This window comes from Oryzias melastigma, linkage group LG3, assembly GCF_002922805.2.
Source record: "Oryzias melastigma strain HK-1 linkage group LG3, ASM292280v2, whole genome shotgun sequence".
Classification (NCBI taxonomy): domain Eukaryota; kingdom Metazoa; phylum Chordata; class Actinopteri; order Beloniformes; family Adrianichthyidae; genus Oryzias; species Oryzias melastigma.
In genome coordinates this window covers 22,309,204-22,333,781 of record NC_050514.1, presented here as the reverse complement: position 1 = coordinate 22,333,781, position 24,578 = coordinate 22,309,204, and the positions used below count along the sequence as shown (strand labels likewise).

The 24,578-nt window shown below is 37.8% G+C and overlaps 1 protein-coding gene across 1 annotated transcript in view; it reads left to right on the top strand.

The window, feature by feature from the left end:
• Nucleotides 1-24,578, top strand: part of ush2a (Usher syndrome 2A (autosomal recessive, mild)) — a 191,137-nt gene that overhangs the window by 18,396 nt on the left and 148,163 nt on the right. The window contains exons 6-19 of the mRNA XM_024295925.2: nucleotides 1,055-1,190; nucleotides 4,028-4,091; nucleotides 4,726-4,827; nucleotides 5,182-5,371; nucleotides 5,764-5,978; nucleotides 6,307-6,519; nucleotides 8,743-8,836; nucleotides 16,747-16,942; nucleotides 18,060-18,190; nucleotides 18,284-18,491; nucleotides 21,602-21,885; nucleotides 22,533-22,758; nucleotides 22,884-23,021; nucleotides 23,698-23,878. Of these exons, the coding sequence (XP_024151693.1) occupies nucleotides 1,055-1,190; nucleotides 4,028-4,091; nucleotides 4,726-4,827; nucleotides 5,182-5,371; nucleotides 5,764-5,978; nucleotides 6,307-6,519; nucleotides 8,743-8,836; nucleotides 16,747-16,942; nucleotides 18,060-18,190; nucleotides 18,284-18,491; nucleotides 21,602-21,885; nucleotides 22,533-22,758; nucleotides 22,884-23,021; nucleotides 23,698-23,878 (2,378 nt within the window). The remainder of the gene's footprint in view (nucleotides 1-1,054; nucleotides 1,191-4,027; nucleotides 4,092-4,725; nucleotides 4,828-5,181; nucleotides 5,372-5,763; nucleotides 5,979-6,306; nucleotides 6,520-8,742; nucleotides 8,837-16,746; nucleotides 16,943-18,059; nucleotides 18,191-18,283; nucleotides 18,492-21,601; nucleotides 21,886-22,532; nucleotides 22,759-22,883; nucleotides 23,022-23,697; nucleotides 23,879-24,578) is intronic.

The window sequence follows — 24,578 nt, the reverse complement described above, 5'->3', positions numbered from 1 at the left end:
GCAAACTAACAAACGGGAGTTAGCTGTCTTCAAAAGGGTGCACGGAAGCTTAGAAAGACGAAGAGCTTCAGGGTTCATTTACATCAGGCCTGACAACTTCCTCACATCTCTCCAAGAGCCACACGGCTCAAGCTTCGAGATTCCTAAAGAGGGTCCTTCTCCCAGCTCCCTCTCCGCGCTCTGACTTTTCTTTTCCTCCCTTCTGTCTCGTTTTCTCTTTCCTTTTTTTATATTCACTCCCGCACTCTCGCGCTCTTATGTGCTTGCCAGTCTTCAATCAGCCATCATGAAAGTGCCTGTCTGGGTGTCTTAACTATCCTCTGAGAGCCAGACACTTGTCTGGGACTGCCTTCATCCCCTAAAGGCTTTTTTGACTTGGACTTATTTCCCTCCTCGCACCTTTTCAACTCCACTAAAGAGCTGACAACAAGTGAGAGCGACAGGGCAAGATAAACATGAGGGGAAGAGACAAGAAGGGAGATGAGAGGGGGAAGTCGTCAACTTAGGGGCAAGCAAAGAAAAAATGCTGATGAAAAAATTGAAAATCGGGTCGGGGAACTCCTTAACAGAAAAAGTGAGGGAAGCAAACGACCCTGTGAGAGAGGTGAAAGGACAAAGCAAAGCTGCTCTCATATGGAAGTATCTTTCTTTTTGGCTCCGGTTTGATGTGAAAGGAATCTGCTTCTGCTTTGACGGTATTGTCGGCCATGCAGTTTTTAATATTCATGGAGCAGATCAGAAAAAGAGAAGGGAAAGAAGTGGAGAGAAGGTTTTTGGTCAAACAGAAAGCTAATTTGCAGCTAAGGCAGTTTAGCCTGAGGCTCTTTCTGCTACCAGGGAAATGAGCTGGAAGATTAGCCGAATGTATAATTTACACACACGAGGTAACGCATGCTCATTGATTTGTACTCGTGGATAGTGCATACAGTTTTGGAAAAGATGTGCACATCCACAGAGGATACTTAACACTTTTCTTTGTTGACTCATTCTAGAAATCACAGTTTGATACCTTTTAAATATATATGGATTTTTGTGGTTTCTTTTGGATTTCCAGATCCATGACAGACACGCAAGTCTTTTTATTGATGGGCTGGAGGACGATGGAACCCCGTTTGACACAAAAGATCTGACCAGCATGCTCTTTGATGTTGGTGATGACGGCGCCATGTGGGTCGGACGGAGTTCCAATGGTAAGAAAAAAAAAAGTGTTTCATCTCTTGTGAGTAATTTTTACATATTTGAAAATAGTCAAGTGAGGCCTGCATCCACGGTGTCAGTTTAATCCCAGTGAAACATCTTAGAGTTCAGTTCATTTGACAAATGCTACTTCTAAATTTAGCAGAAGTAGATTTAATCAGGTTAAATCTAAAGGATTTCTTTATTATTTTTACATGGTGTCTATAATTACTCCACTTTTATTTTCCTTTCAGGCCTTATCTTGTTTCAACTCCTCATCTGTGATTGATCATTTGTGTCTGCAAGCTCCTTCAGAGTCAATAGCAGAGAGATTAAAAGAAAAAATTATGCCGTTTATTCCAAGAGTGATAAACGAGTGTTTTTCTTCTCATTTATCAGCCATTGATCCTAGTTCACATCAGGTAGCATCTGATCAGCTGGTGATCACATCAGTGGAGAGTGATCAATGAAAGCGATTGGCTTAGTCTTGGAAAAGCATGTGTGCTTGCATTGGCGTGTATGTTTGCTGTGTGGAGGCATGCTTAGAATTTTGATCAGATTATTGACCGTGAGAAACCTGATCAGATGTATTGATCAACGGTGATGCAAACTGAAAACTGTGTGTTAAACAAGATGCGTTAAAGGCCAACCGCAGCTTTTAAAGATATGTCTTTGTTGATCTAAGCTATTCTATATCTTTGTTTTTTTGTTGTCAAAAGTACCGCATGTTCACTAGTTTTCATTCAACAGAATCATTTCTTATTACATGTGAAGACATATTCAACCCTCTTCTTGACACTTTGAGTCAAACATGACACAAGCAATTAGTGAAGCCCCAAGAAAATTGTGACAGTAAAAAAGAAAGACTCACAATGTCTCATTTGAGACATATTTGCTGCTTCAAGAACCCTCAGGGCTTCTCTATTATCCAACACTGAGAATTCACGCCAGCAGGAAGCATGAAAGGTGTCTTCAAAACAGAGTTTCTCAGTCATACAGCCAGTTAGAGTATGACAGACAAAAAGAAACCACGCAAAGCCACTTACGTCTGTGTTTTATCGAAGTAGAAAAATAGGAAAAGAAAAGGATAACAGACATTAAAGCAGAAAGAATAAGAGAAACCTTCACAGAGAGGAGAGAATTAAGGCTTATACCTTGCATCATCCCAGTAACAATAGGGAGAGTGCTTTTCAGAGGAAGGCATAATCCCATTTCCACACGCTGAGGAAATCCTTAGCCACAGCCTTAGGCTGCACAACCACACACTGATCTAACACACATATATCCCATAACACCCCCCTTCTTTGGCTTACATGCACATACTGTACTGTACACTGTCCCAAAAACACACGCTCATCCTGTGGCTGGTCCAAGCCCACCAAAGCCTCTCTGGAGTGCAAATGCACACGCATACATTCACACAAACACACTTTCCTTCAAGTAAGGATAGTTTTTTTTTGGAATACACATGGCAAAGCCTGTAACACAGAAACACATATTTCACAGGCAAAGCCGAACATGGCCGGGATTCTGTTGATGCGGGGAAACCTAACTCAGACTGACTGACACAAGTTGGTTGAAAGGCCTGAGCCGTCTTTGGTCCAGTTTCATCATCGAGTGTGTGGGCCCTTTACAGCTCATCCAGCAGAACTGCAGCCATTCTAGAGACTCTGAATGTGTCTGAATATTTGACTGTCATCATCCTCAAGAATGTTCTGCTTTGTCAATTAATTTGTTTAGTAATTCATTATACTAATTTGTTTGTGGCCAATCAGCTACTTGCAGTTTAAAAGAACTACTAATAAAGAATGGAAGAAAGCTCACTGATGCTAAACAGAAGGGTGAAAGCGTTGGGAATGTGGACAACTACTTGTAAGGAAAGAGTGGAAGTTTATAGTTTATGTCCTATCAGAATGAAGTTTTGGCTGTGTACCTAATACTTTTCAATTTTTTCAATTTCTTTTTGTTTTTTTTCACACACATATATATAGATATATATATATATTAAAAAGTGCGTTATTCAAACATATTTATATATGTAAATTTCTGCAATATTGGATATTGATCGGTATGTTTGTGGTTTACATCAAAGTTTTTTGTTTAGGCAGTTTTGCACCTTTCCACTCTCTAAGTTTTTAGTTTCCTAAATCGTACCTGTAATTATAGGTAACGTGGTTCATTTATTGTGTTTTTGATTCACTTCTTAACAAGTTATCTTCAAGGTGAATTGTTTTTTGTCCTGTTTGAATATTTGAAATTGTTCCATATCTTGACTTTTAAAATTAAAACACATCTTTGTTTTTTTCTGAATTTTGGTAAAGACAAAATATTTTAAACACCCTTTTTAAACTATGAGTGTTTCGTCTTTTTTTTAATCTTCCTTGTATAATGTGTTGCAGATAATTCTAATGTGCTTTATGTATTAATTCTACTACCAAAGTCCAAGCCTCAAATAACCCAGCCTTTCATTTAAAAATAAAGTAAAAAGCTGGGAAAATTGCAATGAAAATTGAATTATTTTTTTTTACCAAAACTTTGCAATATAATGCATTTAAAATGTTTTTTCTCAAAGCAATGCTCCTCTCATTCTTCACTAAAAGCAAATACTTTATCTCCTCTGGGTTTTCTGCTCTTTATTTTGGATAATTAAAGACCATTTTGGCACATTTGTTATCCTCTGTGCTGGGAATTTGGCCATTACAGGAAGTTGTTGGCAGCCTCACTTAGCTGGTATAAAGAAACTGATGAGATAACCTACTAAATACTGTGAAATCCTTTCACTCACTGCCTGCAGTGCAAACCTATTAACACTTTCTTTATGTTCTTTTCAACACCCCTTTCCTCTCTCCAGGGTCTAATCAGTTCATTGGACGGATGCAGGACTTTAGATTTTATCCTGCCACGCTGACCAACAGGTGAGTCGGACAGAATGAGCGACTCGTAATGAGGGGCTGATGGGAAGGAGGAGAGACGGCTGAAGCAAGTGACTGATGAACAAAGTGGAAATAAAAAGGAAGGAAGGTGTAAATCGCAAAGGACTCATAGTCATAGATCATCAATAAAACAAAAGATAATATAAAAGGGATACACACAGGATTATGAAAAAAGGCTATAGAAAGAGCCATTTGGAGAAAAGCAAAAGAAAGCTAATTATTGCATCCTCAGATCCATACTGCTTTCAGAGGATTTTCCTGTAAATTCAATAGAACCAATTAGTGTTTTGCTTACCGGCCGTGTACTGCACACGGTTGGGACTTCTTGCTTACAAGGTTTCTTATCAAGATTGAGTTGAGAGTAAATCTTGGGCTGAGTTTCCAAATTGTGGATTGGATTTTTCTGCTCAGCAGTAAATGTTTAGTTCAAATCTCAACAGCTATTACTTAAATAGAACTTTTTTGTTTTTGTTCTATTGATTCCACTTGGATCTCAGGCTACTTTTCTGTTTTATTCTTTATTTGTCAAGTAAGCAATACTTGTCAAAAATGGTCAGAATTTACTGCAGATTCTACATATTTTTTGTTCGTCTGAGCCGCTATTGTGTGTCAACAGAGAAATAGTTGAGCTGTATTCAGGAGTCTTCCCAAAGCTTCATGTCCAGTCCGAGTGCCGCTGTCCTCCCAGTCATTCCAGAGTACACCCTTTAATTGAAAGGTGCAGTATCACCATGTCATGGTCTCCATACACATGAAATGTTTAAATCTTTAGAGTTCTGGAAGCTGTTGCTTCTACATATTCTCACTCCAAACTCATCATATATGGGTGTATGGTTCTGGCCCCCTCCGCGTCACTTTTTTAAGTTTTGGGTGTCCCTGACTCGTTGTTTCATTGATGTGCTGGATGTTCTGTGAAAAAGTGACACGGACGGGGCCCAAACCAAACATCCAAATATGACAAGTCAGTAGTGAGAATATATTGGTTGTGTCAGTGTTTGACAATTCTCCACGTCACAGATTCACTGTTAGGCTCCTGCTTGTACTGTCATACCTAAACTATGATCCTGAACAGGTACTGCATTCCCAACGCGGTTGAGGACACCACCACTGATAGAGTCTTACGACTGAACCTTAAGGCTCATTCACTTGGTTACATCAACGATCAGGACATGAGCACTGCTTGGCTGTCTAAGATCATGACTACACAAGAACTGGAGGAAGGAGTTACAATCACTGTTGATTTGAGTAATGGACAGTACCAGGTAATAGCAGTCATCTCTTTGCAACACTGACAGGCCTATTCTCATATAATCTAGGTGGAGTGATTCATTTTGATGAATCTTTATTTACTTTTACAGACTTCTGATTTTTCAATCTTTGTCAATTGCCTAAGAGTTATCTGAATATTAACGCATTTGTGCTAAAAGCACAATTCTGTTTTTTCATAGATTGGAGATCCCACTCAAAAATAGTTTTCAGCTCACCAGCCTAAAAAAATTGTTTCTTTTTGTACTTTTTTCTATTCAGGATTCTTCCAACATTAGTCGGTTTGCTCATCTTCATGTAATCTCACAATGACTCAGCCGGAATTTTTGGAATTTCAGTTTTCCCCACTTTAGCTCTCTTTAGCTCACTTTAACTCTATTTTCTTCAGGTGTTTTACGTGATACTTCAGTTTGGGGGACTCTTGCCTGAGTCTGTTCGGATTCAGAGACGGAAGCTTAACCTCAGAGCGTCTGAGAGCGACATCGGCACTGAACAGCCCTGGTTGGACTGGCAATATATGGCCAGAAACTGCAGCGACTTTGAAATGCAGAACAATGGACCTTTACTGAGACCAGACTCAGTCAATTGTGTGCAGTTGCCCAGGTCTGTATAATCTCATCATATTTGACATGCATCTTTCTCCAAACGTGTTTACATCCCAATCAGGTTTAGCTCCAAAATGCCTTCATTAAAATCCGTCTCAGCAGGACCTGTCTGCCTAAAACGAACCTTTAGTCTGCTACCGATGTTTAGCTCATGTGGTTGAGCACTGAAATGTAAAAGCAGCAAACGCAAGACAGGAATTTCAAACACTTTGTAGATAGAAAAAAAGATGAATTCTTTTGTTCAGAGCTGACAATTTAATATTGACCATGTTTTCAGTATAGATGTTTGCTGATTGTAACTATGAATGTTGTCTCCTTTGTTTCAGAGATGCGTCTTTGTCAGGAGGCAACATCACTTTCAGCCTACTGACCAGCCTCCGACCTGGATACAATGACTTCTACAAGAGCCCTGCCCTGCAGGAGATGGTACAAGCAGCCCAGGTCCGAATCCATCTGAGAGGACTGTACCACAGCAGAGCAGCGGGGGTCAACTCCCGACACAAATACTTTGCAATCAGAGAGATAACAATTAGTGGCAGGTGAGAATTTTATAGATGTCTTTTCAACGATTTGTGTGTCAGAGTGTCTGTTTGTCTTTTGAAGTAGTTTGGAATTCCAGTTTATTGGGCTGTACTGACATAAACTGTTCCTGCATGAATCGTCCTCGGCAGGGCATTTCTAAAGTGTTTATTAGTATAAACGTCTGTCTCTTGTCAGACATGCTGCAAAAAAAGCCTAATTGGTTGAAGGAAATGTCTGAGAGTCTCTTAAGTACTGATTTGTCAAAAATAAGTGAACATGGTTCAGGGAAAAATAATTCCACACAGACTATTGAGTTTCAGCAGAGCTTTCTGAGAGTAATTGTGAACACATCTTTTCATTAGACTGACATAGTGACTGTTTTTTATGACTGTGGTAATTATAGGATTATGCAGGAGGCAATCATTTCTAACTACCCCTCCCTTCTCTAAGCTGTTTTAATTAGTAGCTTGTTACAGTGAAGTAGGAGAAATAGAGATTTAATGCTGCTGAAACCTCATCTGAGCGCTCTTCATCCCTCTTTGAAAGAGTCATTTCACTCTGTGTTGGCGGGATGTCTACTCACTTAAGCATTTTGGTTAAATGCTGTCATACTTTATATACATAAAACAAATATTACATCTAGGTTAAATACCTACATCCATTTTTTTTTTTTTATAAAAAAACTTAAATCAAGTAAATTCCTTCTCTTTTTCCCATTGCTTCACATATATTTAAATTAAGCTCCTTTGGTCTGATTTTGTTTATTCTCACCTTTGTGTGTATGATTTTAAATTTAAATCTGAAAGCACTGACATCTTTTAAACTGCTGCTCACCATCAGAGTAGCAGGAGAGCAGGGTCACTGGCAGAGGTTATAAATGGAGGCTGTGCTTGACTTTGCTTCCAGGCTGCTATTATAGACAGTCCAGATGAGGAAGTTTACTCAGAAGGCCTTCTTCTCGTTCATCCACCTCCCAGTCAGATTAATTAAAGAGGAAATAATTGCTTGATTGACAAAGAAGCTAATTAGCTATAGTGCTATTTAGAAAAATGTGCAATTTAGGGTTGAGTCTGTTGATTCTTTATACCTAAAAATAAAATGTATGATTCAAATTAAAGAACTAAATATGATTAAAAATGAAAAATTAAAAAAACAAATTCTTGGAACATAATGATATGAAACACGTGAGAAAACAGAGTATTCAGTGATGATACAACTGAAATATATTGAAAGACAATTAACATTTGACAACACAAAAGTTGAAAAAAATTGAGTCAATTAAAAACACATTTTTTGGAACAAAAACCTAGAATCTGTAACTAAATGCTTAAATGCTTATTTTTTGATGATCAAATCAAGCTTTATTAATAAAAAGCGCATCCCATATTTGTGCTGCTCGAAGCGCTTTACAATTAAAAGCAAAAAACAGACATAAATTCAAATAAAAACCCGACCTTCAGCCTCCCAGTTCCCCTCCATTAACACGTAGCCTGGATCTCATGACCCCACAGACAATAGAGCATGTAAAAACATAAAAATAACATAAAAGAAATCCTCATTCCTAAGCTGCACTTTGTCAACTAGGTCTCTAATAAACAATTTATGTAGATGAATGAGAATTACTAAAGAAAAAATAACGTTTTACATAATTGTCTTGACAATATTGTGTTCTCTAAAAGAAAACGCCTTACAATTGTTTTTATCTGATTTATATTTTTTCAAATTTTTATTTGTGAATCTAACTTTTTAAGCGTAAAAGGTAGAGTGAGTCACATGAACATGTGGGCTTGTGGAAGTGTTGAAACAGCTTAATATCACTTTGACTGGTCTAACCAATCTGTCATTAGAAAAGTGACACAAAGGGAACAAAGGTAAAGGAATGAAAAGAGAGAAAGCAAGGAAATTTCTGAATGAATAATTAAGGAGCTGTTGTGCAGTACATGTGTGTGTGCGCGCATGTACGTGTGCGTCTGTGTTGGAGAGGGAGAGAGACAGAAAGGCCTGTCTGCTACCTCTAATGTTACTCTGATAATTCTCAGGGTGGCATTTATAAATGTTGAATGGGAACTAGTGCTGTTTCATGGATCGAGCATAAAGCAGTTCTGGATGGAATCTCTGAGTGATGGAAAGTGTTGTTTTACGTCTGTTTTTGCTGGTATCATATTTAGATTTTTAAATAAACTTTATGACACTTTTTCTTAGTTTAATCCACTCTATTTCTGTGTTTCTCACCTGAACAGGTGTGAATGTCACGGCCATGCTGACCACTGTGACACCAGTGTCACACCTTACCGCTGTCTGTGTCTGCCAGAGAGTCACACAGTGGGAAATAACGTGAGTAACAAACGTGTTTACTAGAGCAGTGATTTCATTCTAGGTGAGGTGCTATGTTGACTAGATGCACATGTTTATCCCTTAATGTAGTTAAACATGTTATTGACACACACACATGCGCACACGTATACTCGTTCACACACTCACATGCACACTCATATGCACAAAGCTCAGAAAGGGCCCTTGGGGCAAAATCTCCTCATGGTTTTAATTAAGCAGCTTCCCTCTTAATGACAAGGGGACTTGTTTAATGAATTACACAAACACACTCCTCACACACATGCACAAAAACACAAGGACGTCTGATTGAATTTTTTTTTGTATACGTTTTTAGTTTGGACTTGCTTTCTGCTAAAGTGTCGGGTAAGAAGGGAAAAAATATCAGACCAGGACAATTGAATTGGTGGAAAACTTAAAAAAAAGTGATACAGATAATTTTTTTTCTTTTTTGGAAAGAGAATTTCCTATGCAAGTGTTTGAAAAAGAGTATTGTACAAAACCAGAGGCGGTTGAAAGAAAATGTTGTGGTTTTTAAAAACCAGAAGTTGCCCAACCCACACCAGAACACTTGTGCAAAATAAGACTTGATATAGGCCTATTTCAACAAGTTGAAATGACTTAAACAGAACTGAGATCAGCATCACAGTTGAACATTTTTATTTAGGAGGACAGATCAACACGCAAAGTGAAAAGATAATCTTTTTCTCATTTTAGCACTTGAACATGTTTCTCCTCATTTTAAATGTCAAACTGAAGCAGATAAAAAAATGCTCTTTTTTATATTTTCACACAATTTTTCCCTTTTCACATAATAAAATCCATTCTATTTCATCTTCTTTTAAATTTACCTCTGTATTTTCACTTTAAAAGACTACTTGCTTGCTTAGCCGGTATCGTTCTAATCAGCACAACTTCAACTATGTGGCACTAACTTTTTTTTGGTCATTTTTCCATGTTGTATTCACACACTAGACATGAAATCATACATAAACTGAAAATTCCATCTGGAAAAAAAGTGATTAATTTTACCATGGAAAGTCTAAAAATGTTCAACAAACTGTTATTACAATGTAGAATAACAGTTTTAGGTGTAATTCATAAGATAAACAAAAACAAATGTTTTCAGCAAAGTAATTTACATACATTTTAATGAAAGTACGTGTAAAAATTCCAGGAGAAATTCATAGATTTTTGTGCCACAAAGATCCTCTATGTGTGAACACATTGATGCACATTACAGGACTCACACCTCCATTATGTGACCTTTATCTTGTTACACAGGCAGTGTGATTCTTCAAATCAGATTTAACAATGACGGTTGCAACTCCTTGTATTTGAAGGTGGGATTGTAGATCATTGTACGGTCCTAGTAGACTTAATAGCACTTTGTTGTTGTAGAATATATTTTTTTCTTGCTGGTAATCAGTGTTTTAGGTCTACAGCCTCCATTTTCATTCTGTATTCATCATTAAGGAACAGGTGTCTGTATATTGTTAGGTAGAAGCAGTCTGTATTTGTACACGGGCAGTTACTCTATTCTACTTTTTCTATTTCAGAAAAAAATACTACTACATCCTTTTTACATTTTAGCATACAACTGTTTATCCTCAACTTAAACTCTGACCCAAAGCTGTCACAAAAAAATCCCTTTTTACATGAACAAACACGCACTTTTGGCCTTTTTAATAAAAAAAAATGTTCAACACTTTTCCCTTGTCACCCTTCTATTTTCCCTTTGTATGGCCAACATTTGTCTTTCCTGTCTGGGTTCTGGTACCACTCTATGTTCTCTCTTTGTTGATCACTGTGTCTCTTGAGTCTCTGTTTAAATAATGTCTCAAATCGACTAGAACAATGACATTCCCACAGCATGCATCTCTTAAATGCTTCCTTTTTTTTCTCCGTTTTTATTCAGCTTTTTTCCCCACACACTTGTTTCTGTACCTCTCACTACCAGCCGTCTTTTTATTTCTGTACTTTCCTAGTTTATGTGTTTCTTTCATTTCTTTATTTTACTTTGAGCTCCAGGTTGATCCATCCTTTTGGAGCTGTCTTTCTCTGAACAACACCAGTGTGTGCAGCATTAGTCTGCCCAGGCTTCATCTTGTGTGTGTGTGTGCACTTTTCCTCCCAAACCTGTCTATGTCATCTTTCTGAGTGAATATTCAGGACCTTTCTTCTCTCTGTGTAATATTGGAGCATAAAAGGCTGTGGGGAATATTAGCCTTTAATATTGCATGCGTTCTGTTGACTTGGATCGGCTTTGCACCGTGACGGATGTTGTACTAATCTGTAGAATTTCCACAGTGACATTAAAGTGACAGAAATGCTCAGACATGTGTCAAAATGATCAACAAGGGCCTCAGAAGACGCACACAATTATACTTTCTCAAACACACACTTGCATGCACAAACATACCTACACACACAGTCCCCCACTTTCTGCCCCGGTCTTTTGATTCCTTCTTATGTGCACTCTGTGTCAGACTTGATTTCTCATTCCGTCTGTGGGTTTCCATATGTTTCTCTGTAGCCACTCTGAGAGATATCTTATACTGTACATCATATTTCATGCTTTTTTTTAGATTATGTAATTATTTTTCTTTGATTTTATCTACCAAAAAAAACGGAAAAAAGCATCTTGATGGACGGAGAGGACTGAACTGAATATGCGGATCAGACTGAGCAAGAGTTGGATATAACGTTCTTGAATTTAGGTGTGTAATAAGGTTAGGACACTGAACAATAGCAAGCAGCAAAGCTCTTATTTTGTGTTTGCATCTTCATGTGTGATAGATTTTGATAGCTAGTGACGTTAAGTGGCATTTCTCAGGATCTCTGCTCCTTAAGTCTGCACCAACAGCAGATTTTCACCTGCGCCGGGGTTAACCGGGTTAAATTTTTTGTAGATGCACACAAAATGGATGAGTACACACAAACATCCTCACACATACACAAGACAGTGCCATGACCTTTCCAGTGAGAGCGTGAAATTGGTCATGGCATTTAGGATAAGATGAGTTGTCCCACCAGATTTACACTCACACACACACGCACAAATGCTTATGACAGGCCATCTGAATGTCCACAGATCCATTAGAGTAGTTTCCTCACTCAGCAGGTTTTGTCGAAAAAGTCGGAGGGAAAATAAGATGTTCTCCGTTCCTCTGTGCTTTCCAGAAGCACTGTTCTTTTTTTCTGCTTGGAAAAAATCTACACATCTGATCTATCTTTTCTCATTTAATGGACTGACCTGCTCCCACTTTCCTAGCTTTCATTTGATTTTTCATAAAACAATCCTAAAACATTAAAATTAAGATTTTATGAAACTTGTTCTAATATGGATTAAGTTACTTTAACCCTTTAAAGAGTATTTATGTTCTTTGATTTACTTTAATTTTTTAATTGTTAATACGATCAATGTAATTCCAGTAGATTCTGAAGGAGAAAAGTGGCAAACCCAACTGCTTTCGTGCGAGCTCTTCCCCTCTGCGCTGTTGCAGAGTGTAAATGATGGAGTGCCATCAAAACCTTTTGTATGCGGAAGAGAATGAACGTGCGCGCTTGTCTTTTAACTCTAAAACACCAGTCCCTCGACTAATTAGCAGGCAGGAAGAGACGGAGCGTAACGCAACGTTGAATGAAAAGAAAAGAGAAAAAGGAGGGGAGAAAAAACCCCTCTCTCCTTCATTTGGTTTGGTAATATTTCCTGCTCACATACTCACCGTGACTGTGAGAACAAGCAATCGGGGGACGGTGGAGACATGGAAGGGGAGAGGTGGGATGCTGAGAGATGTACAGAGTAATTTGTTTTTTTTCTTTTATTTGGGAGAGAGTAGAAGAAAGAAGAGTGCGAAGAGGAAGAAATGACTGAAAAGAGAGATGAAGAAGGGGCATGGCTAAATCCATGGACTGTATTAGATGTGGACTGATGTTTGAACAGATGCAAACATTTCAGAATTCCTGTGGGATTTCCTTATCATTCATGTTTGTGTGAATTCTCTCTTGAGAATCGCTCCTTCTGAATCTGATTCGATAAGTGAATGGTAAAAGCAGCTTTTGAAGTTTTTCTTGTCAATGTCCACGCTCAAATCTACAAATAGGTGAACTTTTTTTTCGTTTTTAGCTGGATAACGTTTTGAAAAAGTTGATGTTGTTCACTAAAACTGCTTAAAATAGCACAAAAACTGATGAAAACGGATGGTATTTTAAGTGCGTTCAAGGCAAAACATTGCTGTTGGTCACACGCATTAACCGTTGACTGTATAAAGAGAACTGGAATGAGTGACCCCCTCCCCCCTTGTGTTCCAAAAGTACCCACAAAGAGCAGAAATCCCATAACTTCGATTGAAAAATACAGCTTATACTTTGTCAGAATAAAAATTCTTCATCTGCTACATATTTTTAATATGTTTTTGCTAATCCTATATTTTTTATGACATTTTTGATGTAGCACATTATTCATGTTATAAAGTGACCAATCAGATCCCTCAATAAGTCGTTGGCCTTGCATCAAATTGATTGACAGATTTTCCTTTCAGTGGAAGTGAAAGCATGCTGACTTCTGATTGGAGAGAATGGTTGCCATAGAAATGTAGACTAAGACCTCTTGTTCCAACGTGGTGAACTATTGCGGACAAAATGTAGACTGAATTGACTTCATTTGGTTGGAAACAACAGTAAGTTGTCTTCTATGGGTGACACCTCACTCACTCTGTCAACTTCTCTATATACAGTCAATGGTATTAACCTAAGTTCCAAGCGGTTTGTAATTGCTTGTATTGCAGTGGTTGCATGGCCATAGGAGCAGAATCGCCCAAATTGCTGAAGAATGTGAGACCTGCTGGGGAGGTCACCTGCAAATCAAATCATTTAATTTGGATTTATTTCAGCAATTAGAGTACTCGATGCAGAGGAAACTCTCTCCAGAAAAATGTCTTTTTAACACTAAAAATGATGAAAACTTAACCGAAGAAGTTATAGGAAATGGAGAACTTCACACAGACACATAAAGGGAGGCAGAGAGAGTGGACAACTGGATGAAATTAGCTATTAAGCTACAATGGTGCAAGCATCTTTGCTTTTCAAGCTTAATGCATTTATATGTTGTCCTGATAAATTAATAAACTAAAACTAAGATAAACTAGATAGAAAATAGAAGAAATTACTGTAAAAAATGTCGTTTATCTCATATTTTGCAGCACTACTTGCCCCTTTTTTTTTTTTTTTTTTTTTACTTTCACCTTTGTATTCCCTGCTTCTGCTTAGTGGACAAACCCACCACATCCTCCTCTGTCTCATCGTGAACCTGCGCGTTTGCAGACGCCACTAGTGTGATGATGCGATGTAGGAACCATCCAGATCTACAACCCCTTCACCAAGACGGGGTTATATGTGTGAATACTCACTTTCTTTTTAAAAGGATTTGTGTTATTGTTAACCCTTCCTATAAGTGAGGTTTCTGACCACTACAGCTACCAGAGACAGAGTAAAGAAGTTTATCTCAGTATTGTGCTTGAATTCGTCATGACTCCAGTTCCTAATCTATCCCGCCGTGCCCCCCTGGTTCACCCTAAAACCCCTCCCTTTGACTCTCACCGTGTATCGTCTTACGGGCCCTTTTGTCTTAATCTTTTTATCAGTTTGTTGGATTTTTTTTTTTTCTGCACTTCCACTCCTGAAGTCTCTTAAGAATACAAAATTACAGTCCCTTCCCCCTTGTTTCCATCAAAACTATCTCCCTCCCCTCCTTTCCCACCTCCCACCCCCATCCTCCTCCTCTGTGTCATGCATAATAGGCCCTGTGCAGGTCTGCATGTGTCAGGCATGGGAGGAACTCCTGTGTTTTTTAATACATTTTTAATCCTGCCATTTGATGCCCCCCTTGTCCACCATAATTTGTACTGACTGCAGAACAAAATCAAAGGGCTTGTTCTTGCTGCCTCTTGCCTCGACTGCTCTCTGCTAGGAAAACTACATTTTTTTATATCACTTCACCCCCACCTTCTCCCCATCTCAACACACACATAGGTATGTTTATTTTGACATGAAAGTGGGACTGTGTGAAAGTGTTAGCTGTTTGAAGTCACTCTTCATTAGTGTTTGGAATTCCCTTTTTGTGCATGTGTCATGCTCCTACATGAAGCAGATTCCTATTATATGATGCCCAATACCTCTGTGTCTTCCATTGAGTGAATTATCCTTCTTTCTTTTTACATTTATACTTTCATGGACCACTGATTTTCCCCTCTTTCCTTTTCTTCTTCCCTTTCACTGAATTCCTCTGTTCCTCGTTGTGTGAGTCTTTGTTTCGTGAAGCACGTTTTTCTCCTGTCGGGGGACGATTTTATTGTAAATTTGGTTATTGTTAGTAAAGACAGACATTTTGAATATGCCATTGGAAAAAAAAAAACAGTCACTTTTCTAAGAATTCTTATGTCAGCTGATACATGAGGGGGTATATTAATTTGTTTAATCAACAGATATTTTCTAATTTCACTCTTTGAAGTTCTACAGTTCTTTTCAGTCAAATTGAATGTTTAATACAATGATTCCTATTTAGGTGAAATATATTATATATTTTTCTATGAGGAGCTCTGTCTTACTAGCAGTTTATATAAAACCTATTTGATTTAACTACTATATTGAGAGCGTGGAAAAAAAATATAAAATTATTATGGTTTATGCTTATGTTATGCTTTAATTATTTGGAAGAATTTTAAAGAAAGACAAAACAAATGAAGAGGAAAACTGTAAAAATATGTTATTCAAGACATTTTTTTAAACAAAGACCTCTTTTTTAAAAATGTTTGTGACAGTGTCAGTTCCCCCGTGAATGACTTTTTATGAAAGTTAATTGTCAGGTAAATATGACCTCTGCCATGACAAGGACTCCATAACACAAACCAGTAACTTCTTTGGTCTCAATAGTTCCAACAAAAGCAAAACCAAGATCCTCTATTTTGTGGTGAATGATACAGTCCAGCCAGCTAACTCCCTCCATCTTCACCTTTATTTTACTGATACATAAAATTCATTTTTGAAGTTAAAAAACAAAACAAAAAAAACAACTTTCTTCTCAAAGGTCTCTCTTTATGAACCTCATCTGGTGTGATATGCTTTTTCCAGTTTCCAGATTCCAGATTCGTCCGGATTGTCAAACTTCCTTCATAAATTAAACCTTTCTCCATCCCAGCTCAGTCCCCTTCCTACAGTCTTTGGTCAAATTCTTTCTCCCCCATCTCTTCCCTTTGATTTTATTCATCATTCACTCCTCCCTCATCACCACTGCTCTTGTTCCCATCCTCCTCAAAACAGCAACTGGATCTCCTATTTTGTAAAAAAGCTTGATCTTAGTGATTCCCAAAAACATTCATCCCATCACCAACTTGTCATTGTTCTCCAAAATATTGTTGCATTTTAATTTCACTCATGCCTAACAAATAGGAACCTTTATGACCAATTCTGGCCCCAACCACAGCACAGAAACTATTAAAATCACTGATCCTCTTCCAACAGAAGATTCAGTTCACTGCCTTAGTCTATTTGCACACCCCACATTGTCCAATAGTGGACTCTCTCATATTTCTGAGATTGCTTTCAGTATATTCACCTCAAACTCTGTCTGTGCCCCCCTCTCCATCACTTTTGGTGTTCACCAGGGCTCTGTCCTGGTGCCCATCCTCTTCATCTTTTATTTCATCCCACTTATATTAAGCAAATATTATTATTGTTTCGCTGAAACCCAGCTCTACCTTTTAGTAAACTCTCTTCATCTCTCGTATCTATCCAACTACTTAGTCAAAATTAAAAAAAAACACACACAATAATTTAGCATGACTTATTGAACCTGCTCTTTTGATGATTTTGATCATTCTTTACTTACATGTACTTTACCTAATTTGTTTCAGTGTGAGCGTTGTGCTCCCCTCTACAATGACAAACCCTTCAGACCTGGCGATCAGCTCCAGCCTATGAACTGCAGACCTTGTGAGTGCCATGGCCACGCCCTCTCTTGCCATTATGATGCTGAAGCTGACGACCAACCAGACGAGCACTATCGAGCAGGAGGAGGAGTTTGTGACAGCTGCATGCATAACACTACAGGTATAACGAGAGTCTTTCTTTTCATTCCAGTAATATCACGTTTAGGAGTTATTACTTAGTATTTGTACACAAAACAAAAATGAAAGTGTGTTTGATCGAAAATCTCTGTATCAGTCGACTCATTTGATACTTTACTGGTCTGATGGAGCTACTTTCACCATAATTAAAGATAAAATATTTTTTTGTGTCGGCTCTTTTTGTAGTATACTTCTTCATACTTTTTTGAAAAGCAAAAACAAAAAATCTGACGGACATTAAGTGTATTGTGAGAAAAAAATGGCATTCTGAAATTACTCCCATCAGTCTTGGCCTATAGGCTAACCCAAACAATAGAATGAGGTTACCTTGCCGACTTTAACTTTAAGCTTAATCAAAAATGCAAATTTTCATTACAGTCTCAATAGAAACGAAGATGTTTCCCCCTGAAATAAAGTAAGGGATTGGTTCCACAAGGTTATATCCTACCTTTATCCTACTTTTGCAAACTCTAGGAACAGAAGTGATCCTGCAGTCTGACAAAAGATACAATTATTCAAGATTATAGAAATGTATAGATGTAAAGAACAGTGATTATATTTTAGAAATGCTGTTTCATTCATGACGTTTAGCTCACCTGTTTTACAAGAGGTTTATAGCAGCAGAGGATATTTCACATCTAAATCAGTGGGTTCATGTATGAGATTCCTGATCAAAATGACCAAGTATGTTTACAATTTTATTTTGAATCATATTCCTTTATGCATCTACTCTTTTTTTTTTAAGTAGATCAAAAACTCCTGCCTGACATCTGTTTTCTGATTCTGCCTTTTCATTTCCTACATACCTAGTTCATGCACAAAAACAGCCTCAAACAGAAGAAAAATGCTAATTATATTGGAATGAAAGTGTTTTGCAATATTGGAATTAATACTTGGCAAAAAGAAAAATAAACAGTTTTCTGTTCAACAGGCTTTCTTTTATTTACACATTCATCTAAGTTCATGTAGGTTTTTTTTAATGCAGATTAATCAAATGTTTGGGCAAATTCTCTTTCCATTTATGAACTAAAGTGCTCATATTTGCTGCCTTTTTATGTGTTACAATGTTTTTCTTTTGTTCATCTTCCTCTTACAATCAGGAAAGAACTGCGAAGAGTGCATGAGCGGCTTTTTTAGGCTGCAGGATTCGGATCCGTCTTCAGCGGACGTGTGCCGGCCCTGTAACTGCAACACTGCTGGAACGATCAACAGTAGCTCAGAGTGTGCCCAGGTACAAATTTACACACTGGACACACCACAGAAGAGTTTTTGATTGAACTTCTCACTGCGTGTTTTCATCTCTTCCTGTGACTTTCACCCACAGATAGGAGGACAGTGCCGGTGTAAGGTCGCAGTAACAGGCCGTCAGTGTACGGAATGTTTGCCTGGTTGGTACGGTCTGCATTCCTCTGATCCGAAAGGCTGCATTTCCTGCAACTGTAGTGACCTGGGCACAGTTAGCACCACGTCAGGAGAAGTTCCAAGCTGTGATCAAAACACAGGACAGTGCCAGTGTAAACCTCATGTCACAGGTGAGTTCTTTGATAGGTTCAGGTTTATGTTCTATCACATGATTTTGTTCTTCAAGGCAACTGCGCTTTAAAAGTTGATCTCCCACTAGCTTACAGCCCCTCACAACCCCAATCAAACATTAGTGGTGCAACAAAAATGGTGATAAACATTAGAGCTATCCAGCCGTACGGTTTTGAGTCAGATGCATGTTTAGACAAAGAAAATTAAGACATAAATGAAACTATTTGTCTACAAGCGGATGCATCAAAATGAAGTGGAGCAGGGAGCTTTCAGCTTTGACGTCACACCTACAAACTTTTCCAAGCGCATTATTTCATCTGCTCCTGATTAACAACAATTTGAAAAAATAATTACTGATAAATGCTATTTTTAGCTTAATTTTATTTGTGTGTCCCCCCATTATGAGAAAATGCCCAAAGAACATGTTATAAAGACCAAAAAACGTGATTTTAATGGAAGTGGGTCTTCACGAGAAGTCCTCTGGGTTTTGACGTTGATAGATACCTCGACTCGTCTTTCAAACTCTCTGTCCCATCTGTCCAGATTGGACATTTTAGCTAAAGTCCAGTTAACTTAAAAAAGGAGAGAATCCTCACATATTTCTTTTTCTATATTTTATTTTGAAATTGTATGAATTTAAGCACATACAATGCATCTCTAAAATAGTCACAACCCTGATCATTTTAACAAGTCACATTTTGTTCAAATGTTCCAAAAGGCTGAGAATGTTGGGGTTTTTTTTGTCAACAAAGATGCTTCTTTTATACTGTCTTAGTTATTGCCCTATTGGAAAAACACTTGATTTCCTTAGGAACATCTTGGTGGAATAAAATTCAATATTTTCCAAGGATATGAATGGTAATAACTTAGAAATCATAGACGCTCCTGTTAAATTAACTTAATCTAACTCGATTGTCTTAACTTCTCCTTAGTTATTACTCAAGTTTCACTAATGTGTTGCTTCTTTTTACATTGACAAAGACAAAGCAAGCATGCACACACTGATGAACACACACACCCATACACCAAAGTCTTGTGGCAGCCAAAATAAACAGGCTTTTCTGCCGGCGGTGCTTCCAGCCGTTGTGCCTCTCTTTGTGATAAATGGTTTCACTCTCTCCCCTGTGTGTCTTTGAAGACCACGCTCATATGAAATGCAAAACTGGCCAACGCTCCTCAACTCAACGCATCATGCCTATTGCTAAGCTTCGCCATCAAGGGCCTAAGTTGTGCATGTGTATGCAACTGAGCCCATTGCGTTTGTGTGTGTATGTGTGTTTGTAAAAGAGATGAATAGTCAAGTGTGTATTCACTTTTATTTTGGTAGGAGTGTCTTTGTGCGCACACAGAAAAGTGTGTGTTTGTGCGTGCCCCGATGCAGTCGAGGACTAAGCTGCTATTTAATTCTCTAATTCAATGCCAAGTTGATTAAAACAAACTGCTGCAGCCCCTTGTATTTTTGCACACTTCTTCTTACAAGACTCATTTTCGTTTTTTCCATCCTTGTTTGTTTGGTTGCTCCCACAGGTATTTTTCAGAAATGAGATTTGATTATGGCAATTTATTACCGCCAAGCTGATACTTTGAGTCGAGCAATGGCAAGCATGCTTCAGAGGGATGGAATTGAAATGTGCGCACACAGACACAGATACACACACGGAGAGACGCGCACACACTCATAACAAGGTGCCAGAGTGCAGTGTGTACATAATAGTGTTTGAAATGGTGATGCATGAGCCTGTTAACCAGCTGGCTCCTGATGAAAAGCCTAGCCATGTCCTGGAAGCACACACACATTTGCACACACAAGCCACATGGACACCATATAACACTAAATGTATTTTTTTTTCTGATTTATTATATTTTACTACAATCATCTATTCTCTGAACTTCTCAATTTGATCCCTTTTTATTGACCTTTTAGTTTCCCCTTTGTGTTGTTGTAGAAGACATATTCTTATTTAATTCAATTTCTCAAAAGTTTTCAAAACAAATTTTAGGAAATTGTGGGGAAAAAAACATTAGTAGCTTTATAAAAGCACAAAATTGAAAAAAAAATATCAAATTCAGCCCCAAGGTCCTCATTTTTAACACTTATTCATGACCACAGAGTGTGCAAGTGGTTAACTTCTGTATGCTAAGGGACATATCATCACCACACCATTGTGAAAAATAATCTTTGGGGAGAAATATGGTCCTAACTGTAAAATCATTAAAAGGGGCGGGCCATGGGAATTACAGAGTGTCTACAGCACACACAGATAGACACACACACTTGCACTAACATGGTTGTACTGGAATGTTTCTATTAATCTGTGCACACACACTCATAGCCACCCACATTTGAACATGTGCTCTCTCATAAACGGCTGTGGTGGCTGCATGGCCCCCAGGCAACCATTTAGGGATAGATTGCCTGTCATGGAATACGTATGGCATATTCAAATAAGCCACACACACACTTCATGACATAGTTTAACTAGCTAGACTGCGTAGTACCACTGAAACATACAACGCCGTACATTTGTCTGTATGATGTTATCTGAATGAAACACAATTAAGAAATAATATGATTTAAATCAGACCAATTAAATGTTTCCTTATTTCACCCTACAGTATGTTAACACATTGTTTTTAAATTATACATTTTCATCAAGCAGACACGGTTTCTGCTGATATGTCAAAATTGTTATTTTTTTTAACTATGATGATAAATATGTTCATAAGCAATCTTTGTCTCTTGTTTTCCTCCTTTTCCTCTCTCTGGTTATATTGGAGTTTAATTTATTTATTGATTAATTTTTTGTGAGGTAAAATTAAGTGTTTGGCCTTAGGTGAGTGATCCATCATTTTTAGAGGGCTTGAGTCTAATGAAGGCAGTTATATTCACTTACTCTCCTTCCTCTTGCTCTCCCTTTATTAACAAGTTAAACTTCAACACACACTTGTGCATGCACACAGACAGGCTGAAAACAACTCTATGAGCAATTAAACAGTAATTAGCTCTTGTTTCCTGTAATAGATGCTCTTCTAATTTCCACTCCAAAATTCAAACATTTTTTTTTCTTTTTTAATTTTTTGTAATTTCCTACTTCTACCTTTTTTTCAGGTCTTACGTGTGACCACTGTGAGTTTGGTTTTTGGAACCTTTCCCACCCGGAAGGCTGCATTCTGTGCGGCTGTGACCCTCTTGGTTCTCTTAGTCTGTTTTGCGAGCCTGAAAGGGGCCAGTGTGAGTGCAAGTCTGGGGTCGGAGGTCGCCGGTGCGACTCCTGTGGGCGTGGCTTGTATGGTTTAAGGACGGAGGGAACCTGTTCGACCTGCAACTGTTCACGCAGTGGGACGGAACCTGGAACGGACTGTGATCCGTACACGGGACAGTGTGTGTGTAAGGCATGTATCCCTTCTCCAATCCTTCTGTTATGTTGTTTGACATCAGCTTCCATAAACTGCATTTTAGAGTAAATAACATCTCACATTTTTGCGTTTAATTTGAGTTTTTTCTTTAAACCTCGACAGCCACCTCCTGATTACAAATTACACCCTGTGACCCCCATGTAGTCATCTGCCAAATTTGTTAAAAGAAACTGGCATTTAGGTCGCTGCACTGTGGCATTTTGGTATATATTTGACCAAAGATTAAGCTTGGAGTTCTTGACCTCTGAAATTAGAATGCCCTTTCAAACTTACACAGACATTACAAGTCTGTTGCATTTAAAGTGGAACATTAGAGTGGTCAAACAACACTTTAAAATACTACATTTAGGCTGAATGTTTTTTCCATTTCAAAACTATTTTCACAGCTAAACAATTTGCTCAACTCAAAGGAAAGTATCATTTTTTTTAAGAAAAATACCTGTAATACTTTTTAAAGTTTGCAAAAGCAGCAAATCAAGTTTAGAAATGTTGTTTTTGTAATGAAGTCTATAGATGTACAAGTTTAGGGCACAGTTAACTCATTTCCCTATGGTGTTGCTACAGTTAGACTTTTATTCTTTCCATTATTGTTTCTCTTTTGTACACACATTTTTCTTTTAAAGGAACATGTAACCGGCCATCACTGCGACTCTTGCCGCCATGGTTACCACACCCTGGAGCAGCGGAATTCCCTGGGTTGCCTTCCATGTGTTTGTGACAGCAGTGGAACTGTGGCAGAGGGCGTTTGTGATACGATGACTGGACAATGTCCATGCAAGGAGGGGGTAGAGGGAGTGCAGTGCAACAAGTGTGCATCCAACTACTACAACAAGAGTTCCGACATGGAGGGTAAGAAAATGTGGAACTCCGGTACAACCTGCATCACCTCATCTGCAATTGTCTAGCATTATTTAGGAAGTTAAGATCTTTTTTTAAGTTTTTTTGTCTTCTGATGTGTTGTTGTACCTTGACAGAGGTTTTATCTCAAGGCTGCGCTCCGTGTATTTGCGACCCTCGAGGAACAGTGGCGGGTTCAGTCTGTGACAGCACCACAGGGCAGTGTGTTTGTGTTCCAACACGCCACGGAAAGGACTGCAGGAACTGTCGACCAGGTAATCAGCTAAAGTGGATGACAATTATATTCTGCTTCACAAAAGTGTAGCAAAAAGCATGATTCTTTGTTGGAGTGATCAGTTTTTGCATTTTAAACCTTTTTTTGTTTCCGGTTTTGAATAAAAAATATGTTAAATGTCACATTTTCTTGTTTCTTTAGGGGTAAAATTACCCTTCTTCTTATTTTCTTGTCCCAATTTTAAAGTAAACATGTTACGTACATTTTGGCTGTAAATTCCACTTGTGTTATTTTATTTTAATATTGCAAGACACTTAGAGTTCCAATACTGCTCTGTCAGCTTATAGCAGCCAGTATGTCTGCGCATGCTGAGATAAAACTGGCAAATTGCTAAAACATATTTAATTTATATTTTTTAGAATTTGATTTTCTTTGTAAACCCCTTTATGTTTAATTGACTTGAATTTAATTTACAACAATAAATGACGAGCAATACTTTATGAATACAGACTTCTATATTTGAGACTCCACCTGTGTCGCTGCCCTGTCATTTTATAGAAATAAAAACAATTCTGAAGATAAACAATGAATAATTTTTGGGGAAAAAATAATTTTCTGATCTTAAAGTAAAGCCAAATAGTTAAAGAAAATATTAAAAATGAAAAACAAAGAAAGTGCATGTAACTGCAAATTTATTGTTTGCCATGTGTGTCCAGGATTTCACCTCTCTCCAGACCACAGTCTGTGTTTGGAGTGTGACTGCCATCCAACTGGAGCTTCAAGTGGTGACTGTGACATCCAAACTGGACAGTGTGTGTGTGCGGATTCCTCTGTGGGAGGACAACGCTGTGATCAGTGTGTTGAGATGTTCTTTGGGTTCAACCCGGGATTGGGCAGGTACACAAAAGTTTACTTTGTTCCACACAGTTTAGCACCACATCTGAAACGTATCCATTATGTGAGGTTTTTACATAAACTTAACCACATATTTTATACAAGTCAACAAAAGTACAAGTAAACAAGGACAAACTGGCTCTTCAATGGTGGAATTACAGTTTGTTGGGATAAACCAAATAGTTTAATTCATCTGTTTTTCATAATAGGATCGATCCTTATTTTTTTTTTCCTTTTTATTCAATAAAAGAAAAAAATCTTACAATACAACCATGACTTACAAACTCAAACATGAAAACAAAATGAAAATGGGACAGAAAGACGAAACACTTCTATTGTCTGCCCATTTTAACAAATAAATCAATTAGTAAAAAAGAAAAACACAAAACATTCTGCCGATTTAAGATACAAGGAGAGAAGATTGGGGGAAAGAAAGTACAAAAATTTACAATTCCAAACATCAACCAGGAGTGCAGAATGAACACAATACCTCTGGTATGACTAGTTTTTATTTATACTAGATAGATTTGTAGAACTTAATTATACTATTTTCAATGTAGTTTATAAAACGTGGTATTGTTGTGGCATTTTTATTTTTGTGCTTAATTTTTTTACATTTATTTACTCCATATAGTGATACACATTACTCCTTAAGAGTATTCTGTGTTTTGGGTAGAATAATATTTAGTTCCTTTTCAGATTA